Raw genomic sequence first — 23572 nt, 5'->3', positions numbered from 1 at the left:
AGCTGACACAGTGCAGACAAAGCACATGCCAAAGGAACCCAGTGACCCAGCAATGCTACAGGAGGTGAGCTTGGTGTTTCCCTTGAAATTCTTTAGGGGATTGACCCTAATTAGCCAGTTCTATGAGCCTAAACAAATAAAGTCATATTTTAGCCTAAGCTAGTTTAACAGCTAATCCCCGACAATCACACTATCAAATTTGGCAAGCCATCTGATAAACACACAAAATGACAAAAACATGGTTAATACCACTTATAAATCCTTTACAGAATGTTTTGTACAGGATTAGACCACAACACAGCTGTCCTGCATCCAATGATCTATTATTAAAACACCATTTCACAAATTCTGTGCTCTTTTAAAAGAGCTACCAAGTAACTCTAATCCCAAAACAGCTATTACATCAAAATGCACCATAATCTGTTTACTATTTCATAATGATGAATCAAAATGCAGATAAAAGTGGGTGCTTTAACTAATAAATAGTTGATAATGTAAGCCTCCCTTGACCATCTGACACTTGAGAAAGTCCATCATTGAAAGTGCCAAGTAAGATTTCACAGAAAATGTTGCTCTCATAAAGTCTTCCATAAATCACCAGTCTTGGAGAGTGTGTCTGATAGAACACAGAGAGCATCTTAAAGGGTTCTGTCTCATCAATGAGGCACCAACGCTTGCCACACAGAGACTAGGATGTTTGTACAGTGATGTAACAGCAGCCAGATGTGATCCCTGCCACTGAATTAGTCTTATTAGAACGCAGGGCAGGGGTCATGCTGTGAAAGAGAGGAGAGTGGAATGTAGAGGATTGTAGAACATCTGAGGGAGCTTCTGCTTCTACTTACTGCTGCATACTGAGAAGAAACGACAAAACGAAGGAAAAGCCAAGAGATGAGGAACATTTAATATTAACTAGGGAACAAAATGGAAGAAATACGAAAGAAAATGAAAAACATGACAGTGGTTCTTTGTTATGGTGTACATTTTTGGCATTAGTGAAGCATACTCTGGCTTTTATATTCATGATGAGTTTGTTGGAAAAAAGAGCATTCTGTGAACAATATGAAGCACTCCAAAAACGTGCTTCATCTTCAGTAGAAAACTTGAATCAAATATGACTGGTAGAATTTGTCTCTTTGAACAGTGTTTCATTCCTTTAACCATTACAACTTGCATTATTGGACACAGTAATGCTATATTAAGTTTAAAAAGTGCAGATTCTACACTTTAAATCAACAGCACAATTGTGTTTCTGAGTAGGAGAGGGCGAGAGGGGATATACTATGTTTGAATTTGTGCACATTTTACATTTTATTGACGTTAAAATAAATGGATAACGTCAGATGTTAATCTGCTGATAAAGAACTGAATAAAAAGTGAAAATAGTTATTTACATATCTATGAAATCAATCAAGTTTGGGGCTGCCTCAAACTACTTTAATACATGAGTATTCGCTTATTATGCTAGCATTCATCATCCATCCATCAACAAAGGCAATATATGTTGATCAAACATTAAAAATAAACAGTTTATTTAGACTCAGTTGCCAGACATCCACATCACCGTGCCTCAGAGATACAAACTGCACCACTTTCCATGTGGATTCTATTCTAAAACAAAACAAAGACGCATCAGAAATCATATGTGGGAGAATTATAAATTATCTGATGTCAAAAATGCTCTGTGCAAAACCTGCAATAGGAAAATGTATCAAGGAGGCATAACAGGTTTAAGTAATCACCTCAAATATGTAAGTATAGTTATGCTTCTCTGAATACCACCCTGCACCCAATCCACACTGCCTCACACAACTCAATGCCATCAAGTATTTGTTTAGGGTGGGAGCATCAGCTCTTTTTCATTTTTCTTTTCTAATTAACCTGTTTTAAGATGTGTTTACATTGACAAAATCACAATCAGGTTGTCACGGCTGTATCAGAAAACAGTCTTCTCCACACCAAGTTAGTACAGCACAGGAGCTGCTCTACAACTACCAACAAAATCACCCCATTTTAGTAAATTACTATCTTATAGTGTAGAATGCTATAGAAAGCGGGAATTTGTCATTTGAATGGATCAGTTTAGGGTTTACACTTCACTTGTACACAACTGAATAAAAGCTTGCATTTTGATAGACATAAGACATATGAATAGCGCAACCAGTGTGAATGATTAAAATGAAAGTATGTCTGTCAGACAGAGGACTAAAAATGCTTCAAATATTATTATATCAGGGCTAAAGTTACATATTTGTGTACTGGGGCAGATCGAATGTACTTATATCATGTTTTTTCAAATGTATGTAGTATAAATTATGGATTTTATTAATGTTTATGTGTATAATAGGGATGAACAAAAAGAAAATCTGCCAAGATTGGATCTTGAATTTGGCAGACCTTTGTTACAATTCCATAATGTGAATTATCTGAGGCCATTTAAATGCACTGATACTGTATTTGAATGCTGCTTCTACACCTGCATCAAATTCTGTATCATAATTATGGAAAGCTTATTGTGCTTAATAGCCAGTTGCCTCTTACACAGTATCACTATTCATATGATTTAAATAAGCAACTGACTTTAAAATGCTATGATGGCCCATTAAGGAGCAAATAATCCATATTATAATTATTTATATTGTTTGGCTAATAGAAAGTATTGGTAGTGTGTTTTATGCATTCAATTTGCCATCTCAGTGTGAGCTTCTATATAAAGAACAAAAATTTGTAAAAAATTTGCCATCTGCTAATTTTGGCTTAAAGAAATTAGCTTAGGAATCAGAATCATCCATACAAATTCCCCTGTATATAAGTACATTTAAACAGCCAATTGGAAATGGACAATTATACATTAACTTCAGACTTATTAGAGTTTAAAATATACCAGCAGGAAACAGTGTGCACATTCCACATCTTGCAGGACAAATAAACCAACTAAACATAGACATTTAGGTGCACTCCTGGACAGCAAGTCAACACACACATTCCAGCAGCCTCCTGCTTCCTTTAACTCTGCTTCTCTGTTAACCAGAGGGTTTTATACAGTGGTTTGACCTGTAAGACAATATTGTTAAAAGTATTGTCTTTACCTTGCTGGTTGGACAGAGGCAGGGTGTACATGGAGTGGGAGGAGCCGTTCTGTACTCCGTTGCTATTGGCCTTTCTGCTGGGGGTGGGTTTGCTGGGAGTGGGAGCTGGAAGGTGACAGAACTTCCCCGTGGAGTTTGAGGGACACCAACACTCATTCTGCCCAATACACCGTCCTCCGTTCAAACAGGGAAGCTGGCAGAAGACTAGAAGGCAAAAGGAAAGAAAGAAAAGTAAGACAAACCATCTCATATTCTGATACAAATTAGTGCAAATGTGGAAAAGGTGGTCCAACTGTAAATTATAACTCACACATTCCTAACCTGAAAACAGAATGGCATCAAACCAGAATAACATCACTTTTAATTGGACTGATTTATGTATCCCCATAGCAAATTGAGTCAAAACAAATAGGCACAAGCAGGGGGCAAAGTAATGAGGTTTTCTGGGGGCAGCAAAGCTCCTGAAGTGGGCTGCTGTGCGTATATGGCAATATCCTTCATTCATGAGCACAGCTCCTGTTCAGGAAAGGATTTACGAAGTCTCAAATTCGCCCTCAGGGGAAGCACACCAAGATGGTCCTCATATTAGTGAGCAGACGTTACTGGCCTGACCTCTGCTTCCTTCAACTAATAATGCCTTCCTGAGCACCTCTAATAACTTCCTGTATGCCAATGAACAGACGGATTCATGTGAAAACCACTAAACTCAGGCAAATCAAGCAAATGTGCAGGGTGTTCACGAGTTCAAAGAAACTGATATTGTACTTTGGTGTAAGCTAACTCGCTGTTAATGTGAATACTATGAGACTAGACAAAACTAGAACCATGTAAATTTTGTCACACTAAGATCACTTACAGATTTCTTGTGCAATGGCCACTAACACAGCAAGAACACTGACTCATTTCAGTCTATAAGCCAGGCCTTCAAATCTTCCCTTGAGGAGAGCAGGTAAGAGAAAGTTCTGAAAGATCACAGTCCTGACAGTGCCTTTGTGTAGGCTGAGATTTATGCACTGCAATCATGCACTCATGGAGAGCAACAATGGAATGATACAACAGCTGGAGTTTGACAGAAAGTTTTGCCGGCCCTTTAATTCTCCTTATCTTTTTGGCAGGAGAGCCCAATGCCCCACATACCTGCGACCAGGGGCGTAAGAGCACCCCAAACTGAACCTGCTTGCAGTCAGACTTCAAAGAGATGCAATGAAAAATACCTAGGCAGCTTGGGCAATAAAAGGCAGAGGCTTTTGTAGTCACATAACAGTGAAAATACTTCTGCATTGACCTCAGGAAGGCACACGTTCTCATCTTTTTAACAGTTTAACTGTTTGAACAGTGCCGGGAAAACAAGGATGCAGAAATGAAACACAGAGAAATGAATGAAATAAATAAAAGATTTCATGTCGCTGTGTCTCCATATTTTTGAGCTGAAAATGTTTGTACATGTAAACGTTGACACTGTTATGAAAAGCAAAGAGGACAAGTGAATGAGTGAGAGGGAGAGAGAACAGAAGAGAACCTGACAGAAGAGAAGAGAAACTGAGAGAAGAGCCAAGAAAAGAAGGGAAGAGAAACAGAGAGAAGAGAAACTAAGAGAAGAGAAGAGCAACAGAGAGAAGAGAAGAGAGGAGATGAGAAGAGAAATCGAGAAAAGAGAACAGAACAGAAGAGGGAAAGCACAGAGTGAAAGAGCAAGAAAAAGAAGAGGGAGAGAGAGAGAGAGAGAGAGAGAGAGAGAGTAATGAATATAGACTGGCCAAAGTATCAAAGAGCATAATTAATGCAGCCTCACTAACAGTCCCAGCATGGGGCAGGAACTATTCTGTGACATGAATTCCGGCTCTCTGTCTCAGCCTCTTACCTTCTCCAACAGAGTAACCACACACAAACACGCTGGTTTGTGTCCTGTCCTTTTTCTGTGTGTGTGTGTGTGTGTGTGAGACCTACACACTCTCTCACAGCCCCTCTAGTTCACTGTCTCTCATCCCATTAACAACCACTAGATTTCACTGCTCATCTCCAAACAGACCCAGCTAAAGTAGGGCACGTCTATATTTAGGAGTACAGTAACTGCTAAACACAGAGGAACTAGTATGTAGTTAATGTAGCCTGGAAGTCTGAACATAACTCATGCATGAGATAAGTGTTTACCTGCCACCTCACACCTCTAATCGAACACCAACAATATCAAACACGCCACACAAGCAAACAATTTCCGTCTTTTACAGGCTTTTAATGTTCCGAGATCACGTCGGTAAGGAAACAGGAACAAAAAAACACAACATACTTCTCTTGTGTTGCTCTAAACGCCATTAGGTGCCAGGAATGAATTTTTGCACACACAATACTGCCAAGACACTGAAGTGTTTGGAGTACCCTGACATGTTCCAAACAGCTATTAATGCGAGTATAAATCTAAAAAACAACCTGTTTATACATTTGTAATTCAAGCAAATGCATTACATCTCCATGAATAATATGGACACACACAACGTGTGTTATAAAATGCATGTCAAAGACATGTTTTAAACATTTCTGTCAGTAAAAGATCATAAATTCAATTTAGGGTTCAACCACAATAAAGAGCAGTCATTACTGCAGAAAAAATATAATTTCTTCTGGTAATAAGATAAATCATCAGCTGAATATGCTTCCATGATTATATAGAGATTTGAACAATTCTCATACTTTAAAGGGCTTATATAATGAAAAGTGAACTTTATTAAAATAAAAGCATGTTAGTTTTAAAACATACCATTAGCTTTCCCAATCCTAACAGACCATATATGGAAACTAAACTATAAAAACAGCCTATTTAATATAAATTGAATGTATATGGTCACAAAGAATGCATATATCTGCCCATTCAGGCTGCAGCAGCTTTGCTCCACCCATTCACAATGAAGTTATAAGGAGTGTTTCAACCTGGACCACTTTTTGAATGAGGCACAACATAGTGCAGCCCATCAGAAGAGAGGTTGTTTAAATATAATCAGTCTTAAAGGAACAGTAACATTGATTTAATTCTAGGGGATAAAGAAAGGATGGAAACTGGTCAAGTGAATATAAGAATAATGACTGCTTGTGGGGCTTAAAGCTATAAATACATTAAAAGACTTGAATGTCCAAAAATAAATAAATAATAAAATCTGAAGGAAAGTAGGATATGGCCCGTTTAAGGCAAAAATTAATTATAAGTAAGCTGGACGGCTGTTAACATTATATGTGCTTCAAAATGGCATGAAACAAAAATCTACAGAAATGATTTCAGCCCCAGATCTGTATGCAGTTAATGAAACATAGGCAAGTTCAAACAGAAGCGCACCTTCATCACAGGACAGATTTGGCATGGCAAGCTTTCCACTGGTGTTAATTGATCTCTTGTGTCTAAAATATGCTTCATTAACCACACACAGGTCCACTGGGGTAGTGTATGCTGTCCCTGTGTGGCAGCCCCCTAACCCCCAGCATTGTTTCCCTTTCCTTGGGCCCTCAAAGCTAGCTTTGGGATAAACCATGTGGATAATAGAGGCTTTAATGTAATCCATGTAAAACCTCGCTCATTTTCTCTCTCTTTCCCCCACTCTTTCTCTCCTGGGGAGCACTTTAAATGGTTAACGGTCAGGTTCAAAGTGAGGTGTAAACCGCACACACACAAGGGCAGTGCAGAGGGAGCGTGGGACGAGCACACCCACATGTGTGGCTTAACCATATCCCACCACCACTACATTCGCTATTTACAGCCTCAGAGCTCTTTTACTACCTTTCTTTTCATCCTGTTCTCTTTTAAATGCTGAACTGAGAGAAATCTCCACTTCTCTGGATTTCAGTGTTTCGTTTCAGTGCATCTCAAAAGAGAGGAAAGAATTTTCAGGAAAAGTAAATAAGCTCTGTGTTTAACTGAACATAGAATTAGATCGGGCTGCTTTTCTCCTTGGCCTTTCTTCACTTCTTAATAGGGAATGGAGAGAATTGTTCACATCTCTAAATGTCAGTGTTTCAATGTTTCTTTGAGTGCATCTCAACAGAGAGAACGAATGCTTCAGGAAGCAAAACCAAACCATACTGAATTACATCAAGAAACACTGACTCAGAAACATAGACACAGTGAGACAATGAGAGACACTCCTCTTTTCAGACCCCCCAGTAAGAAGTTCAAACATCTCTGGTTTGTTTGCTCATTACTGCTATTATTATTATTATTATTATTGATAAAATAACACTGTGTTGTTATTAGAGTTTATTTATACTGTTGGTATTATTGCTGTTATTATCTCCATGACTACTTTTACCTCAACTGAGAATGTTGTAGTGGGCTTTAAAGATCCAATATCTAACATTTTTCTGGGCCTTAAAGGGTCCAAATCCTACATTTTGCTATTTATTTCTTCCACGCTAAGCTGCTTAAAATGTCTTTATTTATTTTACATGACTATTTTCCAACCACTATTTATACTTTAGAATTATATGGGGTTTTCTGGAACTGTATTTTTAAGAATTGTATTTGTGAATAATATCTGTTCTGATTGGCTGCTCTATATTGTGCCTCATTCAAAAAGCAGCAGAAACATTCCTAATAACTTCAGTCTGAATGGGTGGTGTTAAACTGCTGTAGTCTGAATAGGTGGATTTATGTAAACAAATGTAGACAATTCACTCAAAAAGAGCTGTTGTTACAGCTTAGTTGCCATATGTGCGGTGTGTGGACTGGGGAGTAAAATGTACATTTTGATTCTTTCATCCGTTAAATGGCCAGGGCCCATCGGCTATTTAAGGGGCCCAAAGTTTTAAATCAAAATCAAATCACATCACGTTTATTGTCACATCACATTTACACAGGTGGAAAGTGAGCGAAAATCTTAGGTACGTAGCCCACTTATAGAGTTTAAAAAAAAAAAAAAAATATATATATATATATATATATATATATATATATATATATATATATATATATATATTAACACCTACTCTAAATATACACATATACACAATATACACTAGTATGTAATAAGCCTGAGATTTTGAGGTGGTAAGGCTTATGAACTAATCACATCACACTTAATTATTTCATTATATATATATATATATATATATATATATATATATATATTAACACCTACTCTAAATATACACATATACACAATATACACTAGTATGTAATAAGCCTGAGATTTTGAGGTGGTAAGGCTTATGAACTAATCACACTTAATTATTTAAAAAAAGTGAGGACAATCATTTTGTTTTCCACAATATTACACTTACAAAATATAAGTATATTTATACTTTACCATCATACTTAATACAGTCATGCCAGTAAAGAATTGAAGGTTTGAACTGAATTCAGAGAGAGTGAGAGAAAGAAAGACAGAAACAGGTCCTTCAACAATTGCAATCATCATTGGGCCCCCTATGTGTAAAATAATGAAAATCTCATTTGTTTGCTTATTATTTTACTTTTTGTGTTACCATTGTTTTTATCATGACTATTACTATTATCATTACTGTTACATCTACTCAGTGTGTTTGACAAAGCTTTTACCTTTAAGATGTTTTGAAATCATCGTACTTAATGCTGTCACACCACTAAAGCTATGTTGAGTTGTATTAAGACAAAGCACTTACAGAGTCTGAAGCCCTGGCTTTTGGGTTCTGGGCCTTGGCTCTTGCTGTATATAGTAGTTTTATCTCCACGTTCACAGCTGTTGTAGCAGCGCCCCCCATTACAGGTTCTCCGACACACCATGGGGGTGAAGACGATCTTGATGCGGTCCATGCCGGTCGTCAGGTTGGCTCCTGGATACAACAGATCAGAGCGGCAGTGAGAGAGATAAAGATGAACGCAAAGGAGACAGAAGTACAGCTGCTGCATCTTCACCACTAACATACTCCCTTCGTCTGGGCACTGAGAGAACGGAGGTTTATAACAGTGGACTTGTGTGTGTGTAGACCAGCGCCTGGATAGTGGCACGGTGCAGCTGGTGGAAGGATGTGTCACTGCGAAACTCTCCAGAGGAGGAGAGAGGCCAGTTAAAAGCTTGGGCCCAGCTCCAGGAGACTTTATCATGAGGATAAGGCACTTGTATGTGTGTGTGTGTGTGTGTGATGAGTTGGGTGTGTATGAGAGCTTGAATGTGTGTGTGTGTGTGTGTGTGTGTGTGCGTGTGTGTGTGATGAGTTGGGTGTGTATGAGAGCTTGAATGTGTGTGTGCGTGTGTGTGTGTGTGTGTGTGTGTGTGTGTGTGTGTGCGTGTGTGTGCTTGTGTATCTGTTTGCAGTTGGAAGGGAAGCTGTGTGTAATGGTGGGAACAGGTTCAACTCCTGTTGCCTTGTAAATGAGGGAAAAAACCAAAACAGAGCACTCATGTTTATGAGGATCAAAAAAGCATCACTGTAATTTGACTTTTAGAGTGTTGGGGCCTGACCAATACAAATGCTTTGTGGCTGATGCAGATATTAAAGGCGTAATTCCAGTAAGAGATCATTTCAGCTGATACATTTTAGCTGTCAGTGTTATACTCTGATGGTTAATTGTCAAACTTCTTAGACTCAAATAAAGAGTAGAAACTCCATTCTTTAATTATGCTGCCACTGCACTCTGGAGCAGTGGAAATGTATTCTGTGGAGTGACAAATCTCCCTTCACTGGCAGGAAACGGATGGCACGGAAAGATCTGGCAGTCTGATGGATGAATCTGGGTTTGGTGAATACTAGGAGATCATTACCTGCCTGACTGCATTGTGGCTACTGTAAAGTTTGATAGAAGAGGGATAAAGCTATGGGGTTGTTTATCAGGCGCTGGCATAGACCCCTAAGTTCCAGTGTAGGGAAACCTGAATGCTTCAGCATATCAAGACATTTTGAACAATTCTATGTTTCTAACCTTGTGGGAATCGTTTGGAGAAGAAACCTTTCTGTTACAGCATCGCTGAGCCCCAGTATACAAAGCAAGATCTATAGAAGCACGGTATGGAAGAACTTGACTGGCCTGCACATAACCCTGACCTCAACCCCATCTAACACCTTTAGGATGAACCAGCCAAGCCCTTTCGTCCAACATCTGTATCTGACCTCACAAATGGTCTACACTTAAAAAGCTTGTAGAAAGATACCCAGAATAGTTGTTATAGTTGCAAAGGAGGGACAAACTCCGTATTGATGCTTGTGGATTTAGAATGGGATGTCACAAAAGCTCCTGTAAGTGTCCCAATACTTTTGTCCATATGGTGTAATGTAATTGCTGGTCATTTCTCACAATTCCATTTTTTGTTGATGAACTGAATCTAAGAGCACCTACAGAGAGCACACTTCTGCACACATTAATGCACAATTACTGTTTATTTGCTGAAATTAACATATTGAAAAAAGCAAAAACCATTACATGTGGACTATGCAAAAGTGGGATCACAGTATTTTTTTTTACAATACGCTGGACTTAAATAGAAATAGTGCACTAAAATTTGCACAAAAAATGCCATATTTAAGTTTGTTCCCTGTAGAATATGTGCTAACTTATTTTCACTTACTGGGGATTTTAAAATTTTTGCATACACATCTGTGGATATATCTGTCAGGCCCTGTTGACCATATGAAGTCCTTTTTTTTTGGTAACTAGTTTGATTATCATTGATTTATTTCTTTGGATGCTGTTTATCACTTTACTCAAATGTCTTTACGTTGAAGTCGGTGAAAAGCAAGCTAAAGCACAAAGGTGCTTTAGATGTCATATTGTTCCAGGTTTGTGCAGTTGTGCAGCTCTGTAAATCATGGGGGGGGGGGTCATCCCTGTAAGACGATTGTTGAGGTGTTGTATGATATTGTTCACTTGTAGTCTTTCTTCTTCTTTTCGCAACAAGATTAGTGGGCATGGATTTCTTTTGCCTCAAATGGCAATTATCACTTTACATAAATTACAGAACTTTCCCAGCTCTGATGCTGAAGAGAGCTGAGTGAAAAGGAGGCTTTGAAGCCAGAGTACAAAGATATGGCTCAAAACATGTTATACTGTTCCAGGTTTGCGTGTCTTTAGAGTTTGGTCAGGGATAAGGAACTAGGCCTTAAGGCATTGAGAGTAATATATCAAATGGATGGTGCTTCTAAGACAAAAATCAAAAAGAAGCAACTTGAAGGCATGCCATTTCTTTCCCTCAGACTAATGTTTCACTCAGAGACAAGTACAAAGCCTTTTGAGACAGTTTCAGTTGCATTAAGCCTGTGTGTTACATACAGAATTTGTGTACAAGAGTGAGCTGTATGCATGGTAAAATGCAAGTTCTCTTCCTTACACATGCAAGTGAGGGATGGCTGTGCATAAAACGGGCGTGGCTGATTACATATTACACTTAATTTACTAAAAATTGAGCAACTCAGGGCGGCCAGTTTTGTGTAGATGTTCTTCTGTCTTCTGAAAACAGACGTAACTTTGCGCAACAGTCTTAAAAGACATGTAGTTAAGATATTTCCTTTAACAAAAGGAGCAAGCACAGCAGTTAGATGGAGGTACAAGCTTCAAGTGTGTGCTGAAAGAACATAATTACCATCAGAGTCTTTAAACTAGATGTATGTGTGTGAGAAGATGCGGCACAAAAACTGCCATGATGTGGCCGCAGAATGTGCACAGTCCTACTGCTTCACAAACGCTTCTTAGCCTGAGTAAAATAACACTTCTACAGAATGCTTTGGGTGGAATTTATTAACCCAGCTATCATCACATTTTGTCTTTTGTTTTAAGCTGGCTGACAGCTCCATTATTTTACTGAGCATTTTAATCCCTTAAATTCTCAGAGTTAAACTAAAGTTTATAATTCAGTAACTAAAGGGACTTCAATGCAAACTGTTTCTTAGGTTATAGCACTGTGCAACAAAACTTTGGGTCTGGCCATTCAAGGAGTTAGCCCCTGGGCCTCACAAGTGAGTAGTTAGTGAGTGGGGCTGTGCACTGTTTGCATGGTATTCAATTCAGACGCATTTTGGGCACATGTTGCAGTTACGTCAAGGCATGATTTTGTGTATTTTGAGTACAAATATTTCTGATTTTGTAGGATTTTGAAAAAAACTGATGGTCCTGATTGTATAAGTTGTTTACAAAGGTATGTTTCATTTCTGAAAATTGTTTAAAGGGCAGAAGAGAGGGCATATTAAGTGTAGGTTTAGATTAGGTTTGGAAAATGTGGTAAGAATCATACGAAAGAAAAGGGCAAGAAACTTATCTTGTGTATTTCTGAGTGTGTTCAAACGATCTTGAGTGAGTGATAAATGGGTGCTTGTTCATGTCTCTGTTTATGTGTTTATGCCTGTGTTTATTGTCTTGTTTACATGCACATTTCCGTGGAGACATATCAGTGCTCCATCTATCAACTAACGAGTATCCACTGTACCTAAACACAATTCACTTCCATGGATACGACCCCTAGTGACGGCAAATTTGAGAGAATAGCTGGGGTTATAACCTGCTGCAGACACGGAGTTGCTGTGGGTATCATGTAGCTGACTGCTGGAGGATGATCGGTGCTGAGTGTGTGAGTATCCATGGCTGCTGAATCCATTTCCATTGCTGCTGGGCAGAGCGTTGGACGTGATGGGTCCGGAGGACGAAGGGTAACGCTTGACAGTCCTAGACGTTCCAGTCTGCTGGGGCGAAATGTCTGGAGAGCCACGTCTGACCTGTGTTCTGAGAAAAGGAACACATAGGAGCTGGAGGTCAGGCTGGAGTTTAGCTACATCACTAATCATACAGTGAAAAAACGATGTACAAATCAAAGGCAACACATGCTTGAAAATATTCACACTAGGTAGCGCTGAAGCTATAATTTTCCACACTTGTTAATGGAATATTGCTGCAAAGGCATAAAAAATCTGCTCCATTTAATTGCTGAGAAATATTGATTACATTCTTTATTGCTGGCCACTCTTTTCCATTATAAATCATGAAAGGAAGGAACTTTCCCTACCATACAGGTCAAAAGATACACCATTATTCACTTATCCTTCCATGTTCACAGTAAAGGCAACTGCCTCAACAGAGAGAGGGAGAGAGAGAGAGAGAGAGAGAGAGAGAGAGAGAGAGAGAGAGAGAGAGACAGAGAATGCATGGAAAAATACACTTCATCTTAGGTCACAGAATTAGCTAATGGATCCTATAGATCAGATCCCATGATTTAGAAATAATTTTGACTAATTGAATAAAGAGCTATCTCTCCACTTCACTAAGGCCCTTTCTTGTGTTTCATTAAACATCTGGAGCACGTCAGAGCTGGACTAATTGATCGAAGATTTCTGTTTAATATTTACACCATTCCATACCATAATAACAGTCATTGCTGATTAGCGGAAAATAAAGAATGAGATGACTGAGTTAGTTATCACTTTCTATTGTAGGTAATCACAACAATAGCCAGAGAATGAAGAACAAATCAGCAAGAAGCCAGAATCACTCTATATAAGGCTTCACAGTCTAAATCTTGGTCTCTGCAATCAGTGAATCACAAAAGGTTGTAATTATGTTTTCTGTTTAATTGTATTCTGGCTACATCATAATCAAAAAATGTAGGTACATGACCACTGCCATTACAAATTACAGGAGTTGTTGTTCTGCTGGCTAAATGAATGGCGTATGAGTACAGTAAATTATAGGTGTGCACACAACTTGACAGATCATAGGGCTTCCACATTGAGAGCACCGTGACTATGTACTGAAACGATGCACTAATAACTCTTACCAGTAAAATGTAATCTATAGAAATCACAGCTCATAAAAACAAGGAAGGAAATTTGTTGAAAAAACTGGCAGGCAAAAGAATTTTATCTACACACATTTTCTAAGCCGCTTCTTCCTTAGGGTCACAGGGCAAAAGAATTGAATAATATATTTCTAAAGCAATACTTGAATATTTGGTAACACTTTATTGTAGGCAGTGTTAAAAACTACATGACACCTACATGAGCCCTTCATGAAAACTGACACAGACCTACTTAAACATTTAAAATGACTTATTCTAATAGGGAACCTTTCAGATAAAGATTGCTTTTGCCAGCTTTGATGTGAAGTTGACATAACGTACGCCAGGTGACAGAGTTTTGTCATGACACTTTATGGGGTGAAATGATGTAGACTTTGTAGCTAAGTGTGTGTCACAGAGACATAATGTTGATTATATGAAATAGCTTGCCAAGTCAGACTGAAGTCTGCACTGTTGCCCTGTATAAAGTGAGTTTAATGTCACTGTTTTTAAGAATCGTCACATCATGTAACACATGATGTAACTATTACAATGTCTACAAGGTCATGCTGTCATTTCACCCCAAAAAGTGCCATGACACAATCAAAGGTGTTACATCAACCTGATATCATAGTTGACAAAAGCAGCCTTAATCAAAAAAGATGGCTATTGAAACACACCTTTATAAGTGTTTATGTAGGCTTATATAAGTTGTCATGAAGGATTTATGTAGATGTCATGTAGCCTTATGAACACTGCCCTACAGTAGTGTTACTGAACATTTTTAAACAGTTTATCGCAAGGTGACATAATGGTTTTATCAAGTAAATAAAGGATCCTAAAGTATATATATATATACTGTATATAATTATATGCAATTGTAATTGGATTACAGCCAAATTAAAGTAATAACTCTCATTGTCTAAGTGAGTTAAGGGAGTTAAAATATGTTGTCTTCTTTGCAAGATATTGCTTTGAAAATTTGCTGATGGCCCAAAAAGATTAATATCAAACTATGGAGAGTATCAAATGTTGTGTATCAAAGTCACCTAAGAGAAGTTTTTGATCTCACTGCACAGAACAGATAGTAGGATCAAAGCTGTGGGCTACAGGTAGAACATGGATAAGGCCTTCATTTACCTGCATTACGTGGGTACCAGACAAAAAACTCTATTATTATCCATCAGATTACATGCTTAAACACAGTCTTACAGAATTCTTCCAAACACACAAACACAATTTCTGTTTTAACCAAATAGTTTGAGGCAAGTCTCAGCACATCACTGAGTCCAGGCTACATTCTTACTGCCAGCATAACAGGGCCAACAATGAAAAGTAAGACAGAAAAAAACAACACTTGATAATGGTTTGTCATGCCATCTTTCAACAAGGCCAAAAACCCTACACCTAGCAGACAGCTGTTAACCCAGTTCCCAGCTGCTAGATACACCAGCCACACTCTTTACAGGGAAGATGATGGAGGAAAACAATGTGGTGCTATCAGTCTTGGTACTGGTAGAAGTCTAGCAGCCCATCCTGCCAGCCTTTTTTTCCACTGGCTTTGTGAGAGACACCTGGCTGATCTCGCTCTGCCCCACCAGATGTCTCGCCTTGCAATCTCAATCCATTTCCTCTCAGTATGAGGTCACCACTGCCCTCACTATATTTGGACGAAGAGGCCTCATTTTCTTCGTTTGATGTCATCATTATGACTTCAAGGCTCACTGCACTTAGATGGGAGGAATCCCCTTGGATGAACAATAAGCTATCTGAAAAGACTGAGCCCAAGATTACATCTATGGAAACCTGCTGGGGAGCAGGAAAAATGCTTTTAAGGGTCAAATAATGGCAGACGCAGCTAATCAAATCTGGATCTGAAAGCATATATATGCATGGTCATGATGCGGGGGAGTGATTTTGTTAAAAATGATTGAATTAATGGAAAGATTTATTCAATTTGCCTCTCGTGCTCTCTGTGTATATCCAGTTTTCTGTTAAAAAAAAGCTAAATGATTAAATAAATAATGATGCTTTTTATTTGTTGACTCTGTTGTGCATAACTGAAGGAGAGGGAATTGTACAACTCAGTTCTACCCATTCTAAATGAGAACAACAGCTCCAACAGGTCATCATTAAGAGTAATCACATACACCCTGGACATCAATGGTCCCCTGGACCACAAAAAGAGCATGACGAGAGCCGTGCGACCTCCAAGTCATGTTTTTCGGGATCCTAACAGACAAATCCAATCACATAAGGGGGTAAGCAAAACTTTGTAGAGTATGTTTAAAAAGCACAAATTATTGGTCAAATTTGCTCAGTGAACTCAAAGCCCAAATGCTGTTACTGTTCAGTTGATTAAAGCATTCTCCCTGCTATGGATTTTGCAATGCCTTGCTGTTGTTGATGGGCTTTATGTGGTTAAGGCCTAGGACCACACTTCAGGCCAGTCTAAATAGAGATATAGGCATGCACAAATTAAAGAAAATGTATACAAGGCTGATTATCGGATGCAGTCAGTGTAGCCACTGTAGTCAATTCAAAGAGCAAAGAGCAAATGAACATCAAATAGCAACACAATGCTCACCTTTGCTGTAGCAAGATCTTTAGTTACAGAAGGCAGCAGAGAGGAATGTGTAGTTATATATAATATAGAATATACAATCAGTCACGTATATAATGTAATACTTTAGCAGCTGTTGCCAGTCAGCAGCCTATTCATATTGTCCACCCTCACATATACAAACACATACACCTACAGACACACACACTAACAGCAGGCCATGTAGAAGGAGAACAGAGTGAACAGAGTGTGGCACCCCCACACTTTTATTCCCCACGGATTCACCCCAACACCACATATGTGTAGGGAGTAAACAGTGTGAAGTCGTTAATATGTGTTATTTTATATGTGCTTCACAGAAATGGAGCCAAAGAAACTGGGGTTTTAATAATAATAAATCACAACAATTTTACTTTTGGTAAACATTGAAAATGGGCCCCACAGACCCAAAAGGGTTATAATATGCCTGGAACAGCCTCAATCCTGATCCTTTGGATCAGACTGGAACATCTAAAAGAATATTAAAGAGAGAACAAATCAGTTAATGATGTACTCAATGCTCCTTATTGTTTGCTGAGATATACAACATAGAACCATCTGAAAAAAACTGTCAAGTCCACAGTCACATATCACATGACATTTAAACCTATATGTTTTGTAAGTTCTTCATTTTCCCACACTTTTCAGGTTCTCCAGGCATCTGTTGACTAGTTACAATGACACCATTATGAAGATTGTTCTTTCAGCAGCAAAGAAGCAGGGGAAAACTATGGCTGTGTGAGATCTGGATGTACTTGATCGTGTGCTCTGAGTGGTGAGACTCCCAGTGCACCCAGTGAGTCTGCTTCTACTTTACAAAGTCAAAAACGTGCTGCACTGAAATCAAAACTCTGTCATGCCCTCAAGGACCTTAAACATACAAGACAGTTTGGGTTCAATTCAATGCTATGGGACTGCACCTGATGGAGAAGAAGCAGTTCATGAGTGCAGCAATGCATCTGGAAGTGACAGAGTTAGTTTATCACCTCTGATGTATAGCTTGTATAGCTACTAAATGAGTTTTACCAGGCCTGGGAAATAACTAATCATGCTAACTGCTCAGCGAAGGAAAACATCTCAGCTTGTTTGTGTTCCAGTGCATTTCTACATACTGCAGTTCTTTTGGCAGAGCGCTTTATTACCCATACGATCTCAGCAGCATTCAGGCATGTGCACTGCATCTTTTCCAGAGGAAAAAAGGAGCACGTTCTCTCCACTGCTACCATTTAACAAACAGATTGGGTAAAACCAGGGCAATAAAATAGAACTTTATGAATATTGGATACTGGAAGGCATTCAAAAGCCAAAAAAAGAGATTCCACAAATATTTTCATGATATGCTGACTTCCCGTAAAATAGGGGGCAAAAAATACTGAATGACACAAGCCAAGCAAAATGGCTGGCATTCCACAGCTAAAGGGGGTAAAGGAGCGTTTGCGCTGTCACAGTGTGGATGTGGGCTTTCTTGGCCTGCCAGCCACTGGGTTTGGACAGGTGACTAAAGAGCCATTACAACAGTTTAATTTCCATTCGTATAGTTCTGAATTCATTCTTGTTTGCTTTTAGAAAACTGCAACCTTGTAGGTCCTATTGAACTACACTGATGGCATACAAGTGCAGAAACGAAACCACAAGGAGCTAAACACACTTGACCTAGTTTCTACAAAATAATTCACATGAGAGAATGAACATAAATTGTAATTGTTTTTGCTAACCCTAACCCGATACAATGCACAGCTAGGGTTTGTTTTCTTACATGTCATAAGATTTGCAGTACCTCATGTTACACCAGAGGGAAAACCCAAGGGTCTTATTATTTCTAGGGAAAAAATATCGATGTTTGTAATTTTTATTTTATTTTAATTTAATATTGTCATCATGCTTGTTGTATTTAAAATAAAGTGTTATACTCTTATTTCATTTGGTTGAACACAGTAAGACTCTTTTAATGTCTTTTTTGCTGTGGCATCTAGGTACAGCCTTTCCCATTGGTCAGGACTTCAGGAGCTGAACTGAAGGCCTGCGATTAACCACTAACATAATCAGGAACTCATAATGGAACCAACCAATCACATTTTGACTTCCAGTGGGTGAGACTAATTTTGCAAGGGGGAAAAACTCTAGGCCTTCTAGACGTCCTAGATACAATGCTGACTGTGAATATGATAATGTAACCAGGTTAAAGTGTCTCGTATTCCCCCAGCCATGACTCTCAGGACCCCAATATCCAGAATCCTCTGGATTAACACATGACATCAAGGTCACCTGTTTCCACCTATCAGAGATAAGCTTCCCCTGACTACTGTTGTTCTTCATCTGTTTTATCTATCATGTGACTAGAGTTAATTAGTTTATGAGCCTAGGCTTCAGGCTAGATTAGTTGTGAGGTATTAAGGTATTGCTTCATTCGTAAAGCTACTGAGTGTTCTTGTCTGTGTTCTTATTTACTTTTAGTGTATCTGACCCAGTGTTTGTATTAGTTGCCTGTGCCCTTTTGCCTGTGCCCTTTTTGGACTTTGGTTGCCTAGGCTTATCTTTGTCATGTTTGTACATTATTGCCTCGTTTTGGTTTTGACCTGTGCCTGTTTTTCGACTGGATTTTGGACAAAATTTTTCACATTTTACCCACACACATCTGACTAAGTGTGTTAAGTCTGCTGTTAGAAATAGAAAACAGTGGCAGCTGTATGCGAGGGCTCTTCACTGAAATGTTATGTCTTTTACAAGCTTTAATGTTTGTGCTTAATAAAATATACTTACTATTAGAATATCATAGGGATGCTAGCAGTAATGAAATGCTTTTTCCTGTTTTTTTTTTACTCAGTTTTGACATTTATGGCCCTAACAAAAATCCCTACTAGCACTACTAGTCTCAGTTGGCCCCTTACCATCACTAAATCACAAAGTACTCGAACATAATGATGCCACCTTAGGCACAACACGGCATCCCTCATGTGTAAGTCAACGTTAACATTTTATAGTGTACATTGACCCTGTGCATGGTCCAGAATGAACTGCACTGTTTAACTTGCAGCATTTCTGTTAAGAAAAATGAATCCACACTTCTGATTTATGAGTAGCATTAGCAAACATATCAGTCAACACATTTTAATTTGTTTGGTTATGAGTCTTTGCTCTGCGGAGGACCAAGCATACAATGCGACTTTAAGGTTTGCAGTGGTCTCTGAACATCAAGAGGTGGGCTCAGAGAAACTCTCATACTATGGCAAAGCCCATTTGTCATCCTGAGTTGTTTGGAAGTATTGAACCCACATCTAATGTCCCAGTGTTTGGTATTGGTCAGTTAATGCAGAAATAGCCTGATATGAGTACTGTGTTTGGGGCTTGGAAATAGTCATTTGGCTATGCACTGACTGTCTAAACAAAGCTGTCTGACATCAGGCAGGACTCTCTGGCATTGCTTGCTTGGTCTGGGATTTAGCGAACAGTACTCAAATTGCCAGCAACAAAGGAACAGTGAAACGGCCCATGCCCAAGCCTTATATTTAGCAATGGACTGGAAATAACCTGAGAAGAGAGGCCTGCAGTGGCCAAAACCCAGTTTAGAGCATTAGAACAATTCAGCACACAGCTCTGAGCCCTCTGAGACACTTCATCAGCACAAAAAACAACCTGCAAAAAAGGAAAGAAGAAAAAAGAAAGATTTAACTATATTTACACAATATGCTTAACGTTCCTGTTCCCCTCTTAATGAACTGACGATTCATCCAAATGGCATTCAGAGCTCGGCATAATTAGCAGCAATCAAAAAGCTGGTTGGCAAATAGGCCAGTAAGTGGCGGCTGATGGAGGTCAAGTGAAAATCCAAGCATGCTCAAAGAAAAAAAAAATATTCAAACCACAGCAGTCTTAATTTCAGAGCTAGTAACTGAACATGTAGATCAACAGACTAATTTGGAACAACAGCACTTTGGCAAATGGCATAATTGTTATTGAGCTTTGTGGCTTGTAGCTAAAACAGGGGGGCATTGTGCAAAATCTCTTTGCTTCCAAGGCAAAAAGTGCTTTAAAAATGATACATCAGTCCCAACTGAGAAACTTTAAGTGTATTTAGACTACAAATATTAAAGTCAATTGCTTGTTTATGAAAAGACTAATATAAATACAAAAAAGAAAAGATTACATAACCACAAAAATATCTCAGAGTTATATTACGACTTTTGTAGCAGATTTTGCTGAAGTGCCTTCCACCAGTTCATATTTTGCTTTTATTACCTTGAACTGAGTCATAATGTGTTTTCACAGTCCATTGGTCCTCTGCTAAAGGTCATTTTGCAACATTAAAAATATGATGACGCTTTTGCTTTTAAAGTCCACCACATTTGTTTATACTCAAGTCTAGGTTTCTTCCAAACAGACATTTGAGTGGACAGTATTGCCCTGTTTTTCATGCAGTCATATCACTTGTGCATGTAAACACAACCACATCTGTCACTTGTGGAAGAATCAGATGTAATAAAAACATAAAATAAAGCAAATGTATGACTTGCTGACCCAATAATGTTTGAAACCAATTCAAGATTTTACAATGGTCAGCAAAAATGGATTTTAAACACAACAATATTTTCCTGTATCAGGTAAACTAACATCTGGCCAACAGTACACATATATCATCTAAAAATGCCATAAATGTTGTAAAATGTCATAGACAGCATAGGCACACAAATCAAAGTAAAAAGAATAATGATGTATGCTGAGCTACGTATGTACAATCATTAGTCTAAATTACTTCAGTAGATGAAGCCTAACCAGTGAAAACACAAGGCCCAACATATGGATATCTGCTTACAGATTACACATCAGTGACTTAAACCTGCTGCTTTTATTTGCCTCTGCACAGTCAGAGATATAGTACACTGTCACTGGTGCAGTACACCTCTTGTTACTGGAGTGGTACGATCAAGGATACATCTCAGTACCTTTAGTCAGGGAACATAATTGTACCATAATCCATTGAAATGATAAGTTGTTTTGACTCAACTCAACCCATCTCGTCTCCAGGCTTTTTATTTTAGTGTTTTGTTTTAAAACATTAAGTTATGAAAAGATACAAATATGTACTTTTCATCTGGAAAAACTTATTTAAGGTACACAACTGGACCTTAAGGCCACTTTTGTACCTTTGAGGGAACATTTACATTGTTTGTGGAAATGTGCGGCTTAGACATGAGAGTACTATTTGAGAGAAGCTCTACATTCATTTTCATTCATTTCGAGCTGATTTTTCGTCCAAAAAGAAGGCACACCTCTGCCGTTTTTGATTACCTCCTGGCCCTGTCCTCTTTTAGAGAGACTGGACTGTCTGTCAAACACAGCACAGAGTAGATTCACTGTATAATAATAATAATAATCATAATAATAATAATTTAGAATATATCAAATTATTATTCATTTGTTTATTTATTTGCTTATTTTACATTGCTCAGTATTATAATACATGCTACCTGTCCAGGGTGTATCCTGCCTTCCGCCCAGTGACAGCTGGGATAGGCTTGAGCACTCCCCGCGACCCAGAGGGATAAGAGGTTTAGGTGGTGTGTGTGTGTGTGTGTATAACACATGCTTAATTGGGGTGGTTTTTCCTGTGTCTTTTTCCTGGTGTTCTGAACTTACCAAAAAATACAGTAATTCTACTGTATATTTTACAAAAACAACCAATGATGGTGCAAGTATAACTAAAATTCACTATGTGGTGGAAATGTTTTGTTGTGCTGAGTGGTTGTGATGATGTATGTTCCATTAATCATGAATATTTGCTGGGCAGCTCCTACAGTTAATTCTGCAGCACATTTGCATCATTAAGGCTCACACATTCCACCACACAAGAAGCCAATCAGAAAGTGACATGATTGACCTCACCTGGCCCCCACTGGAAATACAGAACCATTTTATATATCCTGATGATAATTTACATATTTCAGTCTCAAAGGCATGACAACAAAACATCCTGTTTATTTCTAAGGGATGAAGAGAGGTCACATAGAAAATGTAGTGATGAAGGGGATGAAGAGAGGTCACATAGAAAATGTCTTTGGCATATTAAACCACACAAACCAAATAAATGAAACTCAGGAGATAAAAAATATTAATGGGAGAAAACTGTAGTATGTGGTGTAGTCCTTTAGGTTTGCATTGTAGTCTACGCAGCTGCTGAATAATAAACCTTAGAATTTAATATGCCTGGGTTTTAAAGGGGGTAATGTATATTATCTCTCTAAATCTAAACTGAGTAAAGCAGGAGATGCTGGCTTGGACATCCGGGTGCACTGCATGCTTCTACTGCTGTACAGTTAGGAGATGCGAAGACATGGACAAAGACTAGACCATAAGGTTAGATTTTCTAAATTTTGCTTAAGCAAGAACCAGACTCACCAACAAAGCCGTAGACTTAATATCTGTCATCATGATTTATGAGGAAAAACACAGTGTAGTATTTCCAGCATCCCTTAACATGATAACAGTCAAATTATCATAAACACTTGTGACATGTTTCTTTTTCAGGTTGCCACGGCTGTATCCCAAACTAACAGTCTCACGACTGGAGGACAGAGAAACACGTCAAGCAGTGTGTTCCTGAATAAGATTAGCTAATCCTTTTCATTTTTGGAAGTCTCTGGGAAATACTAAATGAGATGTGAGGGAGGCAGTAGGGGTGCGGTAGCCATGCCGTTTTCACATTATGATCCGCTATTACTCACAAAAATAACACCCAGCTGCCCTCTTAGTGGTCAACCACCCCTAACTGACAGCTCCACTTTCCCAGGCGTTATATGTAGAGTCTGAGGTTGCTCCCCTGCTCTGTTCAATGAGGCCCTTGTACCAGAACATTTACCATGCCTCTGCCATATAAACTGTAACATTTTTTTCTCCCTCAATATATGTCAATGAGAGCTCAATAAAAGCTGTTGTGACGCATCTCTCTTGACAACACAGGGTTTTTCACAGAGGCAAGCCGGTATGGTCTTTGTCCGCAGCAGAATAAAACTAAAATAACCCAGAGGTTTATGTCACTTCAAAGCATGAACGTAAATTGTAGCCCTTTGGGGAAGTTTAATCTCTCGTGGTCATTCTTAGGTCTCAGCTGAGCTGCTACTTTGTGGGATTTTGGAGAAACACTGTTTAGCCTTTTCTGCCAGATCACACAT

General features: G+C 38.6%; 1 protein-coding gene across 2 annotated transcripts in view; it reads right to left on the bottom strand.

Annotated features, from left to right (window-relative positions):
- LOC108423407 (latent-transforming growth factor beta-binding protein 2) overlaps positions 1–23572 on the bottom strand; it is a 151997-nt gene that overhangs the window by 81116 nt on the left and 47309 nt on the right. For both annotated transcript variants that reach the window (XM_037542200.1, XM_037542201.1), the window contains exons 4-6: positions 12536–12756; positions 8712–8882; positions 3090–3293 (exon numbers count right to left, since the gene is read on the bottom strand). In XM_037542200.1, coding sequence (XP_037398097.1) covers positions 3090–3293; positions 8712–8882; positions 12536–12756 — 596 coding nt within the window. The remainder of the gene's footprint in view (positions 1–3089; positions 3294–8711; positions 8883–12535; positions 12757–23572) is intronic.

The sequence above is a fragment of the Pygocentrus nattereri genome, chromosome 10, assembly GCF_015220715.1.
Source record: "Pygocentrus nattereri isolate fPygNat1 chromosome 10, fPygNat1.pri, whole genome shotgun sequence".
Taxonomy (NCBI): Eukaryota; Metazoa; Chordata; class Actinopteri; order Characiformes; family Serrasalmidae; genus Pygocentrus; species Pygocentrus nattereri.
Note: the sequence above shows the minus strand (reverse complement) of the source record. Positions and strands in the feature narration are given on the sequence as shown.